The 13,959-nt window shown below is 53.1% G+C and overlaps 1 protein-coding gene across 6 annotated transcripts in view; it reads left to right on the top strand.

Annotated features, from left to right (window-relative positions):
* Positions 1 to 13,959, top strand: part of PRMT2 (protein arginine methyltransferase 2) — a 29,019-nt gene that overhangs the window by 14,190 nt on the left and 870 nt on the right. For 4 of the 6 annotated variants that reach the window (XM_070071717.2, XM_051859520.3, XM_089330393.1 and 1 more), the window contains exons 5-10: positions 721 to 882; positions 1,628 to 1,792; positions 8,286 to 8,461; positions 11,810 to 11,939; positions 12,372 to 12,508; positions 13,573 to 13,744. In XM_070071717.2, coding sequence (XP_069927818.2) covers positions 721 to 882; positions 1,628 to 1,792; positions 8,286 to 8,461; positions 11,810 to 11,939; positions 12,372 to 12,508; positions 13,573 to 13,744 — 942 coding nt within the window. Of the gene's footprint in view, positions 1 to 720; positions 883 to 1,627; positions 1,793 to 2,256; positions 2,417 to 8,285; positions 8,462 to 11,809; positions 11,940 to 12,371; positions 12,509 to 13,572; positions 13,745 to 13,959 lie in introns of all 6 variants that reach the window. The other 2 variants (XR_011387658.2, XR_011387659.2) reach the window with 1 other exon arrangement.

Genomic DNA, 13,959 nt, shown 5'->3' with positions numbered 1-13,959 from the left:
CAAGGTCTACGCCAGGCTGAAGCCAGGAGCCAGGAGCTTCATCCGAGTCTCCCACATGGGTGCAGGGCCCATCTTCTGCTGCTTTCCCAGGCACATTAGCAGGGGGATGGATTGGAAATGGAACAGCTGGGACCAGAACTGATGCCCATATGGGATGCTTGGCACTACAGACAGTGTGTTAACCTGCTATGCCACAGCACCGTCCCTTGTTTATCTTTTGGTTTTTGGCTTTATTTTTAAGCATTTATTTATTTGAAAGGCAGAGCGAGAGAGAGAAACAGACAGAGCTCTTCCATCTACTGGTTCATTCTCCAAATGGCTACACTGGTTGGAGCTGGTCCAGGCCAAAATCAGGAGCCTGGAACTTCATCTGGGTCTCCTACTTGGGTGGCAGAGACCCAAGCACTTGGGCCATCTTCCACTGCTCTCTCAGGTGCATTAGCAGGGAGCTGTCTTCCGCTGCTCTCCCAGGCGCACTAGCAGGGAGCTGGATTGTAAGTGGAGCCGCCGGGACTTGAGACAGTGCTCTGATGTGGGACTGCCCACATTGCAGAGGCGGCTGAGCTCACTGCACCACAACTCTGGCCCCATGGTGATTTCTTAAGCCCGTTTATTGCTCCTGATTTTAGTGTGGACTGGGTGTAGCTCTAACCCTCCTCTCACAGCAGAGCTGGAAACAGCTCTAGGCATAGAATGCTTCTCAGTGTGTGTTTTCTGCAGAAACTTCACTTGGAGATGCTGGCAGACCAGCCTCGGACGACCAAATACCACAGTGTCATCCTACAGAATAAGGAGGCCTTGGAGGGCAAAGTCATCCTGGATGTTGGCTGTGGCACTGGGATCATCAGCCTCTTCTGTGCCAACTACGCACGGCCCAAGGCAGTAAGTGGAGCCCCACAGTGCCCCTGCGGAGGCCAGCAGGGTCCCAGGTGGCCCCCATGTGGCTAGGGACTCACTGACCACTCCATGGCCTTGGTGAGTGTCCTCATGGGAGGCTCCTTGCAGGCCGAGCCCTTGTAGGCTATTACCCGAGTTGAGTGAGGCACAGACAGCATGGAGGGGAATGGGGCAGAACAGAAAATACCCAAGCAAGTTGTATGTGGCAGGTATATCCTGAGACGTATTTCCATTAGCTTTAGGAGCAGGTGGATCCCAGGTCTGTCTGGGTGTGTGTGGATGATCTACCCAGCAATGATGCCTCCACAGACTGGAGGGCCCTGTTGCTCTGTGACCTCCCTTCCCCTTCAGGGTGGTCTGTGCTATGCCTCACATAGGAGTGACATGAGGGTGACGTCCCAGCTTGCAGGTGTGACCTGTGCACAGCGTCACCCTCATGCAACCTGCTGGACGTGCCCCTAACCCTAACACAGCCCTCCTGTGGGCCCTTTGAGTGGAACAGTCCCTCAGGCACCTGTGACAGTCCAGCTGCTCCCAGGTGGGCCAGGCCTGCTGCATGGTTGACAGTGGTCTTGCCAGGTGGAGGCTTTGTGCACTGGCAGCCAGAGCCTGCCTTTTACATGCAGGCTGGGGAGGAAGGCAGGAGATGGTGCCACTCTGGGACTCCACTGCCCCTGCACTGGTTACGGCTGGGGGAGGGCGGGCTGCACTGACGGGCGCCTGTGTACAGGTGTACGCAGTGGAGGCCAGCGAGATGGCGCAGCACACGGGCCAGCTGGTCCTGCAGAATGGCTTCGCAGACACCATCACCGTGTTCCAGCAGAAGGTGGAGGAGGTGGTGCTGCCCGAGAAGGTGGACGTGCTTGTGTCCGAGTGGATGGGGACCTGCCTGCTGGTAAGGGCTGGGCCCGGGATGGGGACGAGGTGGACAGCAGGCTGTGGGAGGGACGGAGGGGAGGGGTACCCTCTTGGCCAGGCCCAAGAACTCTCCCCATGACTGATGGTTCCCCAGGGGGAGGTACGGTTAGTTTCTCCCATGATCCTTGGTGCAGGGTGTTGGGTTTCTAGCTGGTTAATGAAATGTGGGTGTGATGGAATTGAGTCAGGGGTGATGGGCCCTGTACCCAATTTGGGCCTTATCTGGGGTCTGGCCTATGTGCTCTGCCTGTCCCCATGGCTGGTACTGTTGGGGTCATCTGCCCACAATCCTTGCCTGGTATACTGTCACAGTGCCCCAGACTGGGAAGCAGGTGGCAGGTGGGGGCAGAATGTATGACTGCCTGGCCCCTCTTCCTGGGTGCAGTATCGGGACATGAGATGCCACGGGGAACATGATGCTGAAACTCAGTCTCTGCACAGATCCAGGAAGGGCAGTGGAGCACTGAAATAACAAGCATGAGGCCACCGGGTGTCACCCTGGACTCTCAGGGACCTCAGAGACTGAGAGAAGGGATGGCAAGTGATGGTGGGCCTCTAGCCCCTGAAACACGCCAGAAGATAGGACCTTGGAAGACTCAGGGTGCGTGATGTAATTTGGCTTCTGAACAATATCTCTGGGTTCTTAAAGTGACTGACAGGAAGCAGGAAGCACACAGCTCTCCCTGAAGCAGGCCAGAGCCTATAGGCTGCACTAGTGCCTGTACAGTGAGCTGTGGGGCAGCTCAGGGCCCCGTGGTGAGTGCCTGTGGGGCGGCTCAGGGCCCTGTGGTGAGTGCCCCATGGTGAGTGGGTGTGGGCGGCTCGGTGCCCCGTGGTGAGTGCCCCTTGGTGAGTTCGTGTGGGGTGGCTCAGGGCCCTGTGGTGAGTGTGTGTGGGGCGGCTTGGGGCCCCATGGTGAGTGCCCCATGGTGAGTACGTGTGGGGTGGCTCTGGGCCGTGGTGAGTGCGTGTGGGGCAGCTCAGGGCCCCATGGTGAGTGCATGTGGGGCGGCTCAGAGCCCCGTGGTGAGTGCATGTTAGGTACCCAGGGGCTGCCACTGACTTTTTTTTTTTAAGATGGATTTATTTATTTGAAAGAATTACAAAGAGGCAGAGAGAGAGAGAGAGAGTGAGAGAGAGAGAGAGAGGTCTTTCATCCACTGGTTCACTCCCCAGATAGCTACAATGGCCAGAGTTGTACTGATCTGAAGCCAGGAGCCAGGAGCCTCCTCTGGGTCTCCCACATGGGTGCAGGGGCCCAAGGACTTGGGCCATCTTCCACTGCTTTCCCAGGCACAGCAGAGAGCTGGATCTGAAGTGGAGCAGCCGGGATTCAAACTGGTGCCCATATGGGATGCCGGCACCACAGGCCGGGACTTTAACACACTGCGCCACAGTGCTGGACCCTGCCATTGACTTTTATATGTTGGAGTAAGGAGTGAGGCTGTGTTTGCAGCTGTTGGGTGTGTGTGGCTGTGGGATAGAAGCAGGGACTAGCTGCCTTCCCTACTTGAGTGGCCCATTTACTTGAAAGGCAGAGTGACAGAGAAAGGGAGAGTGGTGGGAGTGAGAGACAGAGTTATCTTGCTTCCACTGGTTCACTTCCCAATGGCCACAACAGCTGGGGCTGGGCCAGGTCAAAGCCAGGAGTTTGCAACTCCATCCAGGTCTCCCACATGGGTGGCAGGGGCCCAAGTGCTTGTGCTGTCTGCTGCCTTCCCAGGTACATTTGTAGGGGACTGGATTGGAAGTGAAGAAGCTGGGACCTGAACTGGTTCTCCAGTACGCGATGACAGCATTACAGGTAGCGGCTTAACCTACTGTGCCCTAACATTGACCCCAGTCAGGGTCTTCTGGGCAGTGACTGGCTGTAGAGGCTGTGAGGCCAGCCATGGAAGAGGACAGAAGAGGGCAGGCAGGTTCAGACTACCAGGGTCTTGCGGGTAATTGGATGGACATAGAGATTATGGACTTGGGGCTGACCAGTGGATTTGCTGTTGAGCAGGTAGGTGGGCGATGTAGCACAAGGAGGCAGCAGTGTGAGGATCCTGAAGACTCTGGAGAGTGTATAGCAGAGGCAGACTGGGGAAGACCAGGACTTGAGGTTTTTATAATTTTCTTCCCTTGGTTCTCTCTGTGGACCAGTTCCTTTGAAAACTGCAAACTCCCACGGCTCAGCCAAGATGAAACACATATGAATGAGGAAGTGACTGCGAAAGATGCAGAATTCATGGTTGAAAACCATCAAAGCAGAAATCTCCAGGCCTAAATGATCTCACTGCTGAGTTCTATCAACACATTTAGCAAAGAAACAATACCAGTTCTAAACAATTTTATCAGGCCGGCGCCGCGGCTCAACAGGCTAATCCTCCGCCTAACAGCACCGGCACACCGGGTTCTAGTCCCAGTTGGGGTGCCGGATTCTGTCCCGGTTGCCCCTCTTCCAGGCCAGCTCTCTGCCGTGGCCCGGGAGTGCAGTGGAGGATGGCCCAAGTGCTTGGGCCCTGCACCCCACGGGAGACCAGGAGAAGCACCTGGCTCCTGGCTTCAGATCAGCGCGGTGCGCCAGCTGCGGCAGCCATTGGAGGGTGAACCAACGGCAAAGGAAGACCTTTCTCTCTGTCTCTCTCTCTCTCTCACTGTCCACTCTTGTCTGTCAAAAAAAAAAATTTTTTTTATCATAAAATAGAAGAACAGGCAATACCACCCAACCCATTTTATGAGGTCAGCCTTATCCTGATACAAAACCAAAATGAGTACACAATATGAAAACTATCGATCTGTAATCTTCATGAAAATAATTGTAAAAAGTAAATGTAAAAATCTTCAAGAAACTACTAACAATTTCATCCAGCAACATATAAAACAAATAATAGTGTCGCTCCCCCTCTTCGTGGAGGAACGACACAGGACCCTGCGCTGTTCTTTCGTCTGCTCGGCCCTCCCCGGGTTTGCTGCTGGTTCTTCCCGGGTTGGCTACTGTCCCTTCCACCTCCGTGGAAGGGCAGTTCCCCCTGGCCACATTCCCCACTTCCGCAGGGGAGCGGCACACCACCGGCCGGCTCTCTCGGGGGCTGCACGGGTTCCCTTAGATGTTCCCCATAGATGTTCCTGGTGCATGCCGTCTCTCTCCTCCTTTATAGTCCTCCTCCGCCAATCCCAACTCGGCTGCCCACACTCCGAGTACGCTGCTCTCCAATCAGGAGCAAGTCCTACAGTTTATTAGCTGAACTGGAGGCAGCTGTGCGGAAGCTGTTTACTTCTCTCCCAGCGCCATATTGTGGGAGAGCAGATGCATAGAATAAGTCTTAATTTCAGTAACTTAGTCCAGTCCGGATTGCTCCCCACAGATCCCCCTTTCTTTTTATTTTTGGCGTTGATACGCGCCTGTCTTCGGTGTCCCGCAGCACACACTCTGCTCTACTTGCTAGAGTTGCCACAGGCTCTTACAAGTCCTATCAATCAGGAAAACCGAATCCGGGTCCTCTCTTCGCCATTGTGAGGAGGTTTTTAGGCGCTGATGCGTGCCTGTGTTCGGTGCCCTGCAGCGCATGCTCTGCTCTGCCCGCAGGGGCTTACAAAACCTATCAGGCAAACCGAATCCAAGCCTTCTCATTGCCTTTTTGTGGGGAGGCCTTACTGATGTTAATTCGTGCCTGTCTTCGGTGACCTGCGGCGCATAAGCTGCTAGCCGCCCAGGTGCTCATCGCCTCACTTAATCAGGCAGACCGAATCCAAGCTCTCACATTGCAGTGTTGTAGGGAGGCCTTTCTATTTCTCTATTTCTCTATCTCCGGGCATTCCTATTTCTCCCATTTTACTTCTATCTTCCAGCATTCCTATTTCTCTCATCTTACTTCTAAACTTCTGTTTCTCTTATCCCCGCAGCTTCCCGGCGCCTCGCCGTGCCGGCAGGCTCCGCCCCGAGGCTATTTCTCCGTGGCTTTCCAGCTGAGCCGCTTCAGCCCGCGCCTCTTTCATCTGCGCAGCTTCCCAGCTTTGCGCGGCTTGGCTTCGCGCGCTCCGCGGTCTCCACGCCCTTTGCGTCTGCACCACAGCCTACGCCAGCCCCGTTCCCTATCTATTCACGCCCCGTGCTCTCTCTGCACGCGGCGGCTTCCGCGAGTAACACAGCGTAGCTTACGTGTCCGCCACTAGCATTCAATCTAAGTTCCCCGGGCTAGCCTGGCGAATTCAACCCAGCGTATGTCTCCGCCCCACGGTTTGGCTTCCCGTCCTTTGCTCCCCGGGCTAATCAGACGGATCCCAACCAGGCTCACGTTTCAGCTTCTGGTTTCAACTTTTCGCCCCCTATTCCCGGGCTAACTTGAGAACCCCAAAGTGGCTTCCGTTTCCGCCTCGGCCTGCCCCCCGCGGCTTCAATTTCCCTAACATTTTTCTCTACCCGGTATGTTTCCCCAAGCTCTCCTCCAACGACATTCCTCCCTCATTTCTCCTGGCCTCTCCCCACAGTCCGCGTCCGAGTCTGTTTGTTCTAGCTTTCACTTTCGCTTTCGACCTTAGAGATTTCTCCCAGCTTCCCCCCGTAGTCCGTATCTGAGTCTATGCCTAGGCTTTCAACAGCTTCCTCCGGCACCTCTTTCGTCCGGCTTTTCCCTAGGCTGTTTGCTAGTCTCTCTCTCCGATATTTTCCCTAGGCTGTTTGCTAGTTTCTCTCTCCGATATTTTCCCTAGGCTGTTCCCGTTTCTTCCCTCCTAAGTTTGCTATCCGTCCTAGGTTTCCTATCCGAGTCACGGCACCATTATGTCGCTCCCCCTCTTCGTGGAGGAACGACACAGGACCCTGCGCTGTTCTTTCGTCTGCTCAGCCCTCCCCGGGTTTGCTGCTGGTTCTTCCCGGGTTGGCTACTATCCCTTCCACCTCCGTGGAAGGGCAGTTCCCCCTGGCCGCATTCCCCACTTCCGCAGGGGAGCGGCACACCGCCGGCCGGCTTTCTCGGGGGCTGCACGGGTTCCCTTAGATGTTCCCCATAGATGTTCCTGGTGCATGCCGTCTCTCTCCTCCTTTATAGTCCTCCTCCGCCAATCCCAACTCGGCTGCCCACACGCCGAGTATGCTGCTCTCCAATCAGGAGCAAGTCCTACAGTTTATTAGCTGAACTGGAGGCAGCTGTGTGGAAGCTGTTTACTTCTCTCCCAGCGCCATATTGTGGGAGAGCAGATGCATAGAATAAGTCTTAATTTCAGTAACTTAGTCCAGTCCGGATTGCTCCCCACATAATAGTACACTACAACAAAGAAGAAATTAAGAATTCAGAGCTGCCTCAATATTTGAAAATCTATCAATGTAATCAACTGCATTAGTCTGAAGAAGAAAAGTATTATAATAATTAACACAACTCAAAAATTTCTCATCAGTTTTGCTGATAACATTCTCAGCAAACTGGGAATGGCAGGTCAGTCAGCCTGAGCACAGGCATCTACGGAGAACCTACAGCCAACGTCACACTTAATGTGACAAGTCTCAGCAAGCACTCGGCAGCATACTGGAGCTCCTAACCATGCAAAGAAGAGGTGGACAAAATTGGAAACAGAAATACAACCGTCCTTTTTCCAGATTATCTTTGTAGAAAATGTCAATGAACCTACCCAAAGACTTCCTAGAACTAGTAAATAAGTTTAGCAAGATCCCGGAGTACAGGGTCATCATACAAAATCATATTTTTATGTCCTAGCAGCGTGCAGGTGGAAACTGAAATTAAAGAAGCAACAACACTTACAGTAACTCCACAAATAATGAAACATAGCACTTAGAACTCAAACAGAGCACCGCCAGGATCTGTATACTGAGAGCTCTGAGATGCTGAGGAGAGAATGAATGGACAATGAATGGACAAAGAAATGTAAGGTGTTCATGCTGGGGGCCTCAGCCCACTAAAGGTGTCAGACAACATAGTGCCAGTCAAAATCCAGGTGGCACTACTTTTTGTCAACATAGACAAACTCATTCTGAGGTGTACATGGAATGTGAAAAAACTAAAATAGCCCATAACAGTTTTTGAAAAAAAATTTACTTTATTTAGTTGAAAGGCAGAGTTAGAGAGAGAGAGAGGTCTTCTACCTGCTGGTTCATTCCACAAATGGTTGTAACTGCTGGGGCTGGGCCAGTCGAAAGCCAGGAGGCTAGAACTCCATCCAAGTCTTCCACGTGCGTGCAGGGGCCAGGCGCTTGAGTCATCCTCTGCTGCTTTCCCAGGCCCATTAGCAGGGAGCTGGATCAGAAGTGGAGCAGGCAGGACTCAAACCAGCACCCATAGGGGATGCCAATGTTGCAGGCAGTGCCTTAATCTGCTGTGCCACAACACTGACCCAATTATGATCAACTTTCAAAAAAAGAATTGATTTGAGAGATGAGACAGCGCTCTGCCTTGTGCTGAGTGTAGGTGGCAGTGTGTGCAGACGCGAGCCCTGGTGACATGTGGCTCCCGTGTGTCCTTCCCTCTGTGCAGTTTGAGTTCATGATCGAGTCCATCCTGTTTGCCCGAGACACCTGGCTGAAGGAGGACGGGGTCATGTGGCCAAGCTCGGCCGCGCTGCATCTGGTACCCTGCAGCGCCGACAAGGACTATCACAGCAAGGTGCTCTTCTGGGACAATGCCTACGAGTTCAACCTCAGTGCTCTCAAGTAAGTGGCCCCCAGGACCTCAGAAGAAGGTGCTTCCCCAGGGGAGCACAGGCATCCTTGTCTGGGGAAAATTGTCTCCTTTTGCCCCTGGTCACCCGGAATGGCTGAGGGAGCCTGGCTGGGATTTTTTTCTTATGGTCTGCCCCTCCCTGCCCAGGCTCCTTCTCAGTGCTGAGATGGCCATCACAGGGCAGCCCACTGTGTGTCCACACTCAGCATACTTCCTGCTCCCTACGTGAGCAAAGGGGCAGGAAGGACTTGGAGGGGGAGGAAGCCCCATGTTCAGGGCGCGAGTGTGTCCATGACAGAACATGCCAGAGCTGATCACCCAAATCCGTGCGCTGGAGAACTTTGCTTTTACTGCCTTTAAACCCAGAGCAGATGTGAGAATTGGGCTCTCTCCAGCAGTCTGAGTTCCCAAACGCCATGGGAAAAGTGGGGAGTCACAGAGTGGGCTAGTGACGTGCTGGCGACTTGCCAAGTAGGCCGTGCTCCACAAAGTGACCTCCTGGTTTTTACAGACACTCATGAGTTGGGCTTTGGGTTTTCATGTGAAGTGATTTCCAGTGAACGCTTTGCCTTTTAACTGTGGGTGGGCCAGGAAGGGCAGTGCTGTGGCATCCTGTGGCTGAAGCCCGGGCCAGGCCCAGCAGTGAGGACGTGTTCTTGTTTGAAGAACAGATGAACAAGCGACATGAGCTCCATTCTGTGAGGACTGGGTGAACCTGGTCTCCTGGTGACATTTGCAGGCAGAGAGTTGGTGGCAAGGCGTGGGCCTCTGGGCCTTTTGAGTGTTTATTTAAAAATTCCAAGGTGGCACAAGTGATGTAATGCATGATGTCTTCCCCATTAGTATATGGAACCCGAGAGGGGAGAGCCAGGGGGCACAGTGAGGAGGAGAGCAGGGGGTGCCCCCACAAGAGAAGACCAGGCAGCAGAGCAGGGTGGGGTGTGCACAGAATGTTCTAGTGCCTGAGAATCAGGAGGGTGTGAGGGCGAGTGCACAGGATATGCAGTGAGCCTGTGGAAAAAAGCTCTTTTCTCCTCTCAGACTAGGCATTATGTGAAATAAACAAATATGAAAGTAAGACTTTGTGTCAAAAAGGAATCCTTGAGGCCTGTGTGTCAGATCTTGGGAGATGAGGGTGTCACCAAAAATGAGGAATGAAAAAGGCACTGGGTTGGAGTTTGTAAAACATGACAGGGTGAGTGTCAGAAATCAGCCAAAATAGGAGCTGGCACTGTGGTGCAGTAGATTCAGCTGCCGCCTGCAATGCCGGCATCCCATATGGGCACTGGTTCGTGTCCCAGCTGCTTCCTGCTAATGGCCTGGGAAAGCAGTGAAAAATGGCCCAAGAGGCCAGGGCTGTGGCACAAGGGTTTAAGCCACTGCCTACAGCACTGGCATCCCATATGGGTGCCAGTTTCAGTCCCAGCTGCTCCTCTTCTGATCCAGCTGCCTGCTAATGAGCCTGGGAAAGCAATGGAGGATGACCCAAGTGCTTGGGCCCCTGCACCCTCATAGGATACCTGGAAGAACCTGGCTCCTGGCTTTGGCCTGGCCCAGCCCTGGTCATTGCAGCCATTTGGGGAATGAACCAGTGGATGGAATATTTTCTCTCTCTCTCACTTCTCCCTCTGTAATCTGCCTTTCAAATAAATAAAAAATCTTTTTTTAAAAAAATCAGCAGGCTGGCGCCGCGGCTCACTAGGCTAATCCTCCGCCTAGCGGCGCCGGCACACCGGGTTCTAGTCCTGGTCGGGGCGCCGGATTCTGTCCCGGTTGCCCCTCTTCCAGGCCAGCTCTCTGCTGTGGCCAGGGAGTGCAGTGGAGGATGGCCCAAGTGCTTGGGCCCTGCACCCCATGGGAGACCAGGAAAAGCACCTGGCTCCTGGCTCCTGCCATCGGATCAGCACGGTGCGCCGGCCGCGGCGGCCATTGGAGGGTGAACCAACGGCAAAGGAAGACCTTTCTCTCTGTCTCTCTCTCTCACTGTCCACTCTGCCTGTCCAAAAAAAAAAAAAAAAAAAAATCAGCAAAGACAATTATAAAAGGTTATATTTCACTAGAGAAGGTTACTTGTTGACAGATCTTAGAAACAATGAGAAAAGGATGAATAGCTATGTGAAGTCATAGCCATGTCACTTAGAATAACACTTCACAAATAATAAAATTAACCAGTAATATTTCAAAAATTATAATGCTATTAGCAATTAAAATATGTTAAAATAATGTAGTTTTTCCCCACCAGATGATCAAAAATTAGAATAGCAGAGCAAGTTTGCTTGGTGGAGCAGAAGGGCCCCCTGCCCTGGTGCCACATGGGAGGCTGGGCAAGGTCTTCCTGGAGCCATGGGGTCAGGGAGCCAGGCCACAGAGGTCGTATCCCATGTCCGCCCCACAGTGCAGCCACAGCCTGCCGCTCACAGCCTGATGAGCCATGGTATGTGGTGTTCTCATGTCCATGGACAGCACTGGAAGCAAATGGCTGTCTTTAGCAATGTGGTTAAGCTGCTGTATGTCTACCTGATGGCGTAGTGGGAAACTATTTGAAATTAACTGAATTTTGAGGAATGTGTAAGGATATTAGAAAGAAAAATTGGCAATACAAACTGTTTATATGGGAGGGCGCCTGTCTTGCATAAATAAATATATATGCATATGCATATAGTGGAGAAGGCAAGAACATGGGGAATTGAAGTTTTTTTCTTCATACTTGTGTATTTTCCAATTTTCTTCTACATTTATCATTATTTGTATCACGAAAATATTCAGAAATATATACATGTAATGAAATTTCATTAAGACATGTACTTTTTTCTTATTTCAAAGTGGCACCATAATGGATGGCTCTCTGACAAGTGCAGACAGTGTGTGGGTTGGCACACGGGTGACATGCTGTGCAGGACCACGGGAGCCCAGGGACCTTCGTGTTGGGCTTGCACAGTGGTGGAACAAGCATCTCCCAAGGCCAGGCCTGCTGACTGTTTCCATTTGTTAGAGTCACCAACAGGAAGCTGCATCCTGTGCCCTCTAGGCTTAGGGAGAATGAGTGGAGGTTTCCATGAACAAGCTGTAAAAGGGGAAGCACCCCAGTTATTGGCCCACTCCAGGGGTGCTATCCAGGAGCAGGCTCAGGAAGGCTGTGGGTCCCTCAGCTGGGCAGGGGCTCATCCTCTGGGGAGGAGGGTGAGCACGGGCCTGGGCAGCAGAGTGCTGCCCCCTGCAGTCTGGGCGCCATGGTTTCAATTCCACAATGAACAGGAGAGAGGCGCTCAGAGTTACACGCGTGTGCTTCAAGGCGAGTATGTATGACTTTGGGCGATGACTTTGGCCTTTTTCCCTAGATCTTTAGCAATTAAGGAGTTTTTTTCGAAGCCCAAGTATAATCACATTTTGAAACCGGAAGACTGTCTGTCTGAACCATGCACCATATTACAGCTGGACATGAGAACTGTGCAGATCTCCGATCTAGAGGTGAGGGGAAGGTGGACTCTGTCTCACACAGCCAAGAATCGGGCCTGGCAGATCCCGGTGCTTCCGTGGACGTGGGATGTGCCACTGCGTGTAATTATTTTGTTATACGACTAAGTGATTTTTTAAGCTTCTTGCTGTTGGTTTTTCTGTTTTTCTGTTCTGTGTTCTGATTCTGTCATTTGTATTTTTTACGTGGTTTTCTTTATGATCTCTTTGACATTTTCAGTTGCTTTTAGATTTATGTTTAACATTCTCAGCCTCTTCAAAACCAAATTACGTTCTGTTTTATCCTGGCACAGTATTGGAATTAAACACTTTTCACCAAGAATGGAGCCCATAGTATTCCACAGGGACTTGAGGCAGTTGGGCTGCCAGCGGAGCTGATGGGGTAGGGCCCAGGGGTCACCTTGCGTGTTGTGTGCTTGAGTGCAGACCATGCGGGGTGAGCTGCACTTCGACATCCAGAGGGCGGGCACCCTGCACGGCTTCACCGCCTGGTTCAGCGTGCACTTCCAGAGCCTGCAGGATGGCCAGCCGCCACAGGTGCTCAGCACTGGACCGCTGCACCCGTGAGTTGGGGGGAACTCGGGGGTGGGGTAGGGGTGCACAGGATTGGGAGAGGCACTGCTGCCTGTGTGTGCAGAGTGAGGTGGGGTCTCACTGTGGCCCTGTACGCCCTGCCTCAAGCGTACACGAGATCCCCAGGCTGAACAGACTTGCCATGGAGGAATGAGCTTGTCATGTCCCAACACACAGACCCCATCAGCAGAACTGGAGGGGTTTTATCTGGACATTTTGGGGGTGTGGGCAGTAGTTTCCTTGGTGCCTGGCATGGAGATCCCACAGCTGTGCCCTGACGGCTTCTGTCACTCCCTTCAGTAACTGCCCTGTGGATGCTCCCTGAGGGACTAAGGCTCGGGCAGGGGTGCAGGGCAAGGCTCCAGACCAGGTGTGGAGGTTGGAAGCCAGGTGACCAAGGTGTCTGGGTGGTTTCCCAGGGTGGCAGGGGGTGCAGCTGCAGGGGTTAAGGTGGAAGGAGGGTGTGGCCAGGCTGGGATGGGCCAGGGCGGCTGGACCCAGACCATGATGGGCATGTGGGTCCAGAGCCCATGGGACACAGAGGCAGTTCCAGTACAACCAGGTGCAGAATCGCAGTTTTCTACTCCCCAGTATTGCAGTGTCTTGCTCATATTAACAGATTCCCAGAATGACTGCATGGACTTGATTTCATGGCTGTATATCACCAGACCATGACACAGCAGCCAAAAGAGCTGGGTGGAAAGAGTCAGAGCAAGAAGCAGGGTCCAGGCTGGGCCCTGCAGATGGCTGTGTGCACCCTGTGAGATCACTTCCTGCTGGGATCTGAGCAGTTTCCAGGAGAAACCACTGCCATGGGCCGGGGGTGTCTGCTCTGTTGCTGTAACTTGGATCCCAATGATGTCCCTAAGGACCGTTTTGCTCACTTGGTGCGGCTGTGTCTGTCCCATACACTTACCTGAGAAGTCAGACTCCTTCCCAGGCTCCCAGGGGTCCAAAGATGGGCACAGGCCGCAGAGCCCAGGTCAGCAGCCCAGGGGCCACTCTGAGCCCAAGTTGGTCAGGCCCCCAGATAACTCCGCCTCGTCTCTTGCAGCACAACACACTGGAAGCAGACGCTGTTCATGATGGATGACCCAGTCCCTGTCCACACAGGAGATGTGGTCACAGGCTCAGTGGTGTTGCAGAGAAACCCAGTGTGGAGAAGGCACATGTCAGTCTCTCTGAGCTGGGTGGTCACCTCTGGACAAGACCCCACATCTCAAAAAGTAAGAACACTGGTTGTGAAAGTTCAGGTCTGGGCGACAGCGACAGTGCAGGTGACTGTTCGCTCCATTTTGGATGCTGTTACTGGCTTCATTTTCCACCTCACTGCATAGGAAGTGGAGGTTTCAGGAAGGTGTCCTTGCTGAGCGGTGAGAGTAAGCCCCCTCGTGCACCTGCCCAGGGTGCACACGGTCCGGCTGTTGTGCTTTATGCAAGT

This window comes from Oryctolagus cuniculus, chromosome 4, assembly GCF_051225735.1.
Source record: "Oryctolagus cuniculus isolate XC-2025 breed Fujian yellow rabbit chromosome 4, ASM5122573v1, whole genome shotgun sequence".
NCBI lineage: Eukaryota > Metazoa > Chordata > Mammalia > Lagomorpha > Leporidae > Oryctolagus > Oryctolagus cuniculus.
Note: the sequence above shows the minus strand (reverse complement) of the source record. Positions and strands in the feature narration are given on the sequence as shown.